Source organism: Chenopodium album, chromosome 14, assembly GCF_948465745.1.
Source record: "Chenopodium album chromosome 14, dcCheAlbu1.1, whole genome shotgun sequence".
Classification (NCBI taxonomy): Eukaryota; Viridiplantae; Streptophyta; class Magnoliopsida; order Caryophyllales; family Amaranthaceae; genus Chenopodium; species Chenopodium album.
In genome coordinates this window covers 45,589,937-45,598,500 of record NC_137847.1, presented here as the reverse complement: position 1 = coordinate 45,598,500, position 8,564 = coordinate 45,589,937, and the positions used below count along the sequence as shown (strand labels likewise).

General features: G+C 33.5%; 1 protein-coding gene across 1 annotated transcript; it reads left to right on the top strand.

Annotated features, from left to right (window-relative positions):
* The first annotated feature begins 5,780 nt into the window (after positions 1-5,780).
* On the top strand, positions 5,781-7,949 carry LOC145578155 (uncharacterized). Its single transcript, XM_081635530.1, has 4 exons — positions 5,781-6,259; positions 6,333-6,795; positions 6,856-7,104; positions 7,212-7,949. The coding sequence occupies exons 1-4, from the start codon at positions 5,781-5,783 to the stop codon at positions 7,947-7,949; spliced, it is 1,929 nt and encodes a 642-aa protein (XP_081491656.1).
* The last annotated feature ends 615 nt before the right edge of the window (positions 7,950-8,564 follow it).

Genomic DNA, 8,564 nt, shown 5'->3' with positions numbered 1-8,564 from the left:
ATTAAATAAGGCCACACAGAGGTCATCACAATTAGCATTTTTTAGGTATATATATCTAATAAAGTTACATTACTTATGACAACCAGCATTGTGCTTAGAAAAAAAATTAACTATGCCTTTAAACACAGCCCATCTTTACAAGACAATCAGTGTGCTGATATACGGCCTCGACAAAGCCGAACATCAAAGCGACAAAAATGTATACAGGAACTAGCTACAACACAGTCAACTAGGTACACGATATTAATTGCTTAAGCGTTTTTATGTTTACCTTTGCTGTAATGCACGTGCATATATCTTATTTGGGGCGGTGGCATGGTTGTTGTTTTTACTGGGAATTCCTTGGGGTCAGACTGTGCTAGACATAGAGTCTCTTTATGCTTACAAGTAGCTACAATGTTTGGCATTATTGGTTGTTAAGCCTTGTATAAATGGCAAAATAAAACATCATGTATTTTGTGCAGTGGAGTAGAATCAACAACACCTATTTCTTCTAAAAAGGCTTCTAAACACTGTCATATAGAAGGTAAATGGGTATAACAATAACATACATTGTATAGTTGCCTACCATTATTATTAATAATTAGCTTATATGTTTGTTTGCTTATATTTGTGCTCGTTTTAGATGTTCTTGGTGCTGCTATAGGTCGACAATTACCAACAGAGCCTTTCAGACTTTCTATGCCTTTCTACTGTGAAAAATGTGGTGCAAAAAAATTTATGTTGAGTCCTTGCATTTCTGTTGTGGGAATGGAGACATAGAAATAGCTGCAAATGAGTATCCTCCTGAACTTGTTTACCTATTCACTTTAAAGGACGAAGTTGCTGTGCATTTTTGAAAATATGCTAGATTATACAATAATTTGTTCGCATACAGTTCTCTTGGGGGTCACTATTATGCAAGAACTTACAAAGGGATTTATGTATTCAAATTGCATGGCCAAATGTATCATTTTGTTCTGCACTTATTGGCTAATGATAATAGTCCCAAATACCTACAATTATACTTCTATGATGGCCAGCATGAAGCACAGAATAGGTTGAAATGTTTCCCTATAATAAGAGAAGATGTGATTAGCATCCTCACGTATGTATCCCAACAAAATCCTTATGCTATGTTCTTCCGGTCTTTAAGAGACAGAGTTATTCATGCAGATACAAGAATTGTTCTAAATAAAAACCCAGTACTTGATCAGCGTGTTTATAATGCTCTTGCTGTTGATGATGTCGCTGTAAGCTGACCAGAAAATGCTTCATCTAGCCAAAGCTTGGGTCCTCTTATATTAGTAACTAGAAGATCTGATGAATCTCATCAAATTTATCATAATTATGGTTGCTATGATCCCCTTCATTATCCTTTGTTATTTCCTCAAGGAGAATGTGCTGGACTCAAGGTCTTAAAAAAAAATCTCATCCAAATAGGAGTTCAACATACTCGATCCTAGATCTTATAATGTCTTGCGATGTCCATACTACTGCAGATTTATTAAACGAGGAAGAAACACATAAACATTTTATACTCTATATGTCCTACTACATGTTCTAACTATACACTAGTAGAAAAACTGCTATTTGTAACTGGCGAAATTGACTTTTAGTAACTGGCATTGTTGGTTGCTATTGCCACCGTTACAATTAGTGAAAATTATTTGTAACTGACTAATGTTAGTTACTAATTAAATACTATTCGTAACTGGCTTAACCTAACGCTAGTTACAAATAGCCTATTTTCAAATTAGAAAGCATACTATTCGTAACCGGCGTTATTAGTAGAGTATTATTTGTAACTAGCATAGTCAAACGCTAGTTACTAATGAATAGTGTTTTTTAAAAAAATAAATAAATAAATAAAATGAAAGTAGTAGCAAATTCCTCTACTGCCACCACCCGTACACTACATTTTTTTAATGTGAAGACCATAAATTATTAAAAAAAAACTTTTATAAAATACAATAATTATCAATCTAACCAATAATTTTTATAAATAAATACTTGTTATATTACAATCATCCAAAAAAATAAAAACAAAACCACTACAATGAGAAAAATACATAGCAGCAGCTAACACTGAACAGTAGAAATCATCATTACCCGCTCTAGCTCTTCCAGTGATGTCCCGTCCTCGCACACAAACTGACTCACACCAGGCCACCGATAATCCACAGCACATACAGCAGGCTTTCAGACCATCAGCAACCCACAAATTGTAGCAGATTGTCAAAGTCCAATAACGATTATTCAGACTTAGTTTGTTCTCGATGTCGCACCTTCTGCACCTCATAACAGTACCTGAGATACACTTTAAAAATCACACTCTAACAGGAAATTGCACATGTAGAGAAGAATTGAACTTTCAGACCCCAAAATTAGATCTTTTTCAGAATTGAACTTACTATATACTACCTCCGTTTTTATTTAGTTGACACGTTTTGACTTTAGCACTATTCACACACCTCCCTTTGACCGTGTTTTGTGCTTTATACGTAATGAAAAATATAGTCATGTGAAATCTTGTTAGATTTGTCACGTTATATACTTTCAAAATATCAACTTTTCATAATGTTTATTTATCGATAATTAATGATATTAATGATTGAATAAGTGCATTGGCAAACGTGACTAAAGAAACGTGTCAACTAAAAAGAAACGGAGGAAGTATGTTATTATGTTTGAAAAGAAACCATATGATATTATTTTGTAGATAAAAAATATTTATCCTTTGAATAACTTGTTCCTTCTTTATTTTGTGCTTAAGGAAAATAATATCCCCGAGCTTCCCTTTAAAACAAATTTAATTAGCATAAGTAGAGCATATAGAATCAAAAAAATACAATGTGCAACAAATATTCAATCACTCAAGAGTTCCCTAGGATAATTAACATTAAGGTCCAACAAAACATTAAAATATATATATATCTATTTCGATTCAACCAATCCAATAAGCGGGAAAGACCATTAACACTATTGTATGTAGCTTGTATACCTTTAATTAATCATATATTAATAAAAAAAATTAAAAAAAAATGCACATAAAAATGTTCTGCTATCACGTAAGATAATAATGCTTGGAGTATTACGCTACTAGTGGAAGTTAAGTGGCACGTTATGTAACTGCTCTTGCAAAACAGTAATAATTCGAGCACATTTTGCTAATAATCAAGTACATACCGAAGCTTTAAAATTCTAATTCTTCAAAATCTGTTGTTCTATATTGAGGAACAATAGCCTCCAAAGATGCCAAAACAGTCTATTGACAACATAAAGTGGTTGTATTACTTAATTGACAATAAACATAACTACATAAGTAAAAAAGAAAAAGAAAAAGAAAAAAAAAACACAATTTATATGAATGACAAAAACAAAAAGACCACACCTTAATTATAAAAAATGCACTAGGGTCTAAAAGAAACTAAATTCATAGATTTCAGTGGCTATTTTTATTATTTTGTCTAGCATAACCCTCCAAGTGAAATTTATACGTCACCTAAGCTAAACTCTTTCTAAGAAAGGCAAATGCTTTAAATAATCACGCCTTTGTTATCTGACTATTTCTACAATCACTACTCAAATATGACGAACATGAGTTCAATCCGACGCCCAATCCTACCTGATTACTGCCACTCTATACTCTATGTAACATATACTTGAGTCAACTTAACTAATTAGACATATTAGAGTTTTTTTTTTTTTTAATTTTTATAATTGGGTTCACAACCATTAACATCTTAATGAGAGATAAGATTCCCAACTGGAAAACAATGATGATGAACACAATTATAATTCCTTGTTCAGGAATCAGGACAGAGGTAGAGAAAGAAATAAACCTTTTTGGGGTTTGGAATTAAGCAAAGTGGGAGATGACTACTCATCCCTCTTAGTGAGCTGAATTACTCCATCTAAAACAAAGACATAATTAAATTAATAAAATAACTTTTAAATTCTATAAACTAAGAGCTTATGTTAAGTCATATATTTAGAATACATGAAAGACTATGACATCCTAATACTTTAAGTTTTTTTCTAAAACAAAGTTTTCCCCACTTTCAAAGAATGTGCTTCACCTATTTCAAATTTAAGGGCTCATCATCAGCAATGTATAGGATAGACCTCAAATTTACTTATTAATCATCATATTAACTCTCCAATAGCAAAACAATTTTCCGTAAAATTTCAAACATAAAAAGGAAAATCGAAAAGAAAACTCAAAAATATCAAAATTCACTTCCATATTACTAGATAATGAATCTCAACACAACAATTAACAAACTAAACCAGAAATTCATCCGGTTCAACTATCTCATAGCTTAATTAGATATAAATTCATGCAAATTGGATAGTGTAAACTGCTAACAAACTAAGACCGAGTAGATTCAAAACCCCGAAACTTCCATTAAATTAAACTAACAAACAAAAGCACAAACCCTAGAATTCTTTTTAGTCTTTTTAATCAAATAATCTCTTATAATTAATTCAAAATACATGAATTAGGTGGAGATTGAGAGCATACCTTGAAGACATTCTTGATGAATGAGTTTTGGAGAAGCATTAGAGGAGTTTTGGAGGAGTTTTAGAGCGGTTTCAGAGGAGAGAGAAAAGTTGTGGGTTTATATGAAAAAATGGAGAAACAGAAAATAATGAGGGTAACGGGAACTGACTCACTGAGGAAGCGCATAAATTTCTCAATAAAGAATAAATATGAGGTGTGAGTCGTGTGTGGTACTGTGCTTAGGGTTGTACACAGTTTGGTATGGACCGTAACCAAACCAGACCAAACCGCATTTTAGCGGTTTGGTTTGCGGTTTGGTTTGGTTTTTCAAAAATCATAAACCAAACCAAACCGTAAACCAGTAAACCGCATTTTAATATTTATATAATTTTTAATTAAATTAAAATAGTTATTATATATTATAAAAAAATTAAAAAAAACAAAAGAAAAAAAAAATCATTAGAAGACTATACGGTCAGTATACTACTATACTCTATACTCATTCTCAAATATCAATACTTAAAATTCAATAGGTCATATAACTCATATTGCTCTTATTGTGTTAGCACTTAGCACTTGATTTGTTAGTTGTTATTTTTATTAAAATTTTGTAGTAAAATTTAATCCCTTTGGGCTAATTATTTAAAATTTATTATAAATGTATAAATATTTGACAATTTTTTAGGAAAAAATGTTGTCTCATCATAAACCGCAAACCAAACCGCACCAAACCGCATTATTACGGTTTGGTTTGGTTTGGTTTCAAAACTAATATGGTTTGGTTTGGTTTTAAAAATTGACCAAACCGTATTTTGCGGTTTGGTTTGGTTTAGACTCAAACTGCACCAAACCAAACCATGTTCACCCCTAACTGTGCTAGCATTAGTGACTAATCTTAATAAAGCCCGTTACAATTAATAAGGTCAATAAAATTTTACTTATTAGTTGTAACTAGCCTTTTTTATGTCCATTACCAATAGTTGACATCTTATCATTGACCTACTATTTGTAACTGACCTTGGTTATGCCAGTTACTAATACTAGTTTATTTGTAACCCGCGTTATCTATGCCAGTTACTAATACGCTAATTGTAACTAACATAATTCATGCCAGTTACTAGTAGGGCGTTACAAATAGATTTTTTCTACTAGTGATAAGTCCCATATTGCTTCCATTTGTTATTTATTTTGTGGCCTTTTTTATACAGGCACAAAAAGGCTGAATACTAGAGCAGACAAGTTTATTTTTGCCAGAGAATATTATGCGTATAGGTTGCAAATTAGGCTTAATAACATGCTTCTGCAAGCAGGCCGATGTTTCCAGCAATACATAGTCGATACGTATGTAAAGATTGAAAATACAAGGCTTAATTACTTTCGTAACAATCAAGCAACAATAAGGGCTGATCTGTATAAAGGTATTTTGTATTCACTAGATTCTGGGGAAACTCTTGGTTATAATGTTGGCCGTAGAGTTATTTTACCTCCAACTTATATTGGGGGCCCTCGAGATATGAAGAAGCGGTACCTAAATGCTATGGCTTTAGTGCACAGATTTGGTAAGCCAGATCTTTTTGTAACAATTACTTGTAATGCTAATTGGCTTGAAATAAAAGCTGAACTAGCTACTGGTGAGACAGCACAGAACAGACCTGATTTAGTTGCTAGAATTTTCAGAGCAAAATTACTTGCACTGAAAAAAGAAATCATGGAGAAAAAAAATATTTGGGGAAGTTGCTGCAATGGTATATGTAGTCGAGTTCCAGAAGAGAGGTTTGCCCCACGCTCATTTTTTAATCATTCTGAAACCTCAATACAAGCTGAAGTCTCCGGGTGACTATGATAGGTTTGTTTGTGCTGAAACTAATCTCACCTTGAGGAGAATTGTGCTGGCACATATGATGCTTGGTCCTTGTGGTATATTGAATCTAGAGTGTCCATGTATGCGCAAGGATGGCCTGAAGCAAAGCTGTAAGAATGAGTACCCTAAGCAGTTTTGCAGTGAAACAACTAATAATAAAGATGGTTATCCTATCTATCGTAGAACAGAAACTGGAGAAAAGGTAACCATAAGAAATGCACAACTAGACAACCAGTGGGTTATTCCTTACAATCCTTGTCTTTCTTTGCTATTTGATTGTCATTTGAATGTTGAAGTATGCTCGACAATCAAGGCAGTAAAGTATCTATACAAGTATGTATATAAGGGTCATGATAGAATTTCATACAAGGTTGTGCCTTCTAGCAGTGATTCTGTAGATGAAATTGAGCAATATCAATCAGGAAGGTGGGTATCTCCTTGTGAAGCTGTATGGAGAATATTAAGTTTTGATCTGTTTGAAATGTATCCTGCAGTTCTACCTTTATAGGTTCATTTACCTAATATGCAAACTGTTCATATTCACCCTCATGAAAGGTTGCGTTCTGCTGTTTCAGACTCTAAACGGTCAAGAACTCAATTAACTGAATTTTTTGCAATGAATGCTGCTTCTGAACATGGACTAGGATATTTGTATGGTGAATTTTGTGAGCATTACACATGGCATCAAAGTGATAAAAAATGGAAACAAATAGTCCAAAATAGATTTTCAGTTGGGAGATTAGCATTTGTCTTCCCTGTAAAAGGAGAACAGTTCTTTCTTAGACTGCTATTGTTAAATGTGAGAAGTCCTAATTCATTTGAAGATTTCATACTGTCAATGGTTATCTTTACCCAACTTTTCAGGAAGCTGCTCTAAAGCTTGGCCTTATAGAAGATGATGATGCAGCTAATTCAACATTGTCTAAAGCATGTGAGACTTATATGCCTGCTGCCTTACGACGTCTATTTGCAACAGTGTTGATGTTTTGTCAGCCAAGTGATCCTGCTGCTCTATGGAATACCTATTACTCTTTTCTTGCCGAAGACTTTTCTCACAAGTTTCCAAATCAGGTGTTGAAAATACAACAACTTACTGTCAGAGCAGTAGAGCAACACCTTGAAGCCATGGGAAAATCTCTTACCTGCTTTGGTTTGGAACAATTAAATTCCCAAGTTAGTGATGAGTTCAGACGTACAAAGGACATTTTAGATTCTCTTGATGCACCAATACCAGAGGAATGCTTAAGCTATCATTCGAAGCTGAACCTTGCACAGAATGCTGCTTTTGAGAGTATAATGGAACATGTTATGCAGCAAAAGGGTGGAGCTTTCTTTATTGATGGCCCAGGAGGTACAGGGATAACTTTTTTGTATAATTCTTTATATGCACAAATACGACAAATGAACAAGATTGTTTTACCTACAGCTACATCAGGAATTGCAGCAGCAAACATTCCTTCAGGTAGCACTGCTCATTCACGATTTAAGATTCCAATTAATGATGAAGGTTCTTTAGCATGCGATGTTCCAAAACAAGGTAGTTTAGCAGCGCTGTTAAAAGAAACTACCTTGATAATATGGGATGAAGCTTTAATGGCTTAAAAGAAAAATCTAGAATCTTTAGACCTTTTATTACAGGATATATGAAGGAATAAGATGTTGTTTGAAGGAAAGGTTGTTGTTTTTGGAGGGAATTTCAGACAGGTTTTGCCAGTAGTTCCTCGGAAAACTATGAAGGAAGCAGTAGAAGCAAGCATTGTGACTTCGTATTTGTGGCCTAAGTTTATCAAATTTAGACTAACAGAAAACATTATAGCAAGGGAAGATCTAGTGTATTCTGCTGTAGTTCACCATTACCTAAAGCAAGGTACGATAAATGCTCATTTACTTGCTTAGGCAATGGTGAACTACAGCAATCAGAAAATGCCTTTATCGAGCTGCCAAAACAGATTGTACGGTGCAACAACAATTTCACAGGATTAGTAGGTACCATTACATAAACAACATTTCCAAAAATTGTTCATGGCCAATTTGATTGTGAGGTTTTTGCTAGAAAGGCAATTTTAACACCCATGAATGACGATATGGATTCTATAAACACATTCATAATTGAGTAATTCCCTGGACACGCTATTACATACAAGAGTTTTGATGCAATTTTAAATGATACATGTAGTATATATCCTACAGAATTCATTAACAAGCTATGTCCCGGTG

Coding starts and splice junctions, on each gene's coding strand:
- LOC145578155 (XM_081635530.1), top strand. CDS start 5,781: ATGCTTCTGCAAGCAGGCCGATGTTTCCAGCAATACATAGTCGATACG. Junction 6,260..6,332: donor AGTCGAGTTCCAGAAGAGAG/GTTTGCCCCACG, acceptor TGACTATGATAG/GTTTGTTTGTGCTGAAACTA. Junction 7,105..7,211: donor GATTAGCATTTGTCTTCCCT/GTAAAAGGAGAA, acceptor CCAACTTTTCAG/GAAGCTGCTCTAAAGCTTGG.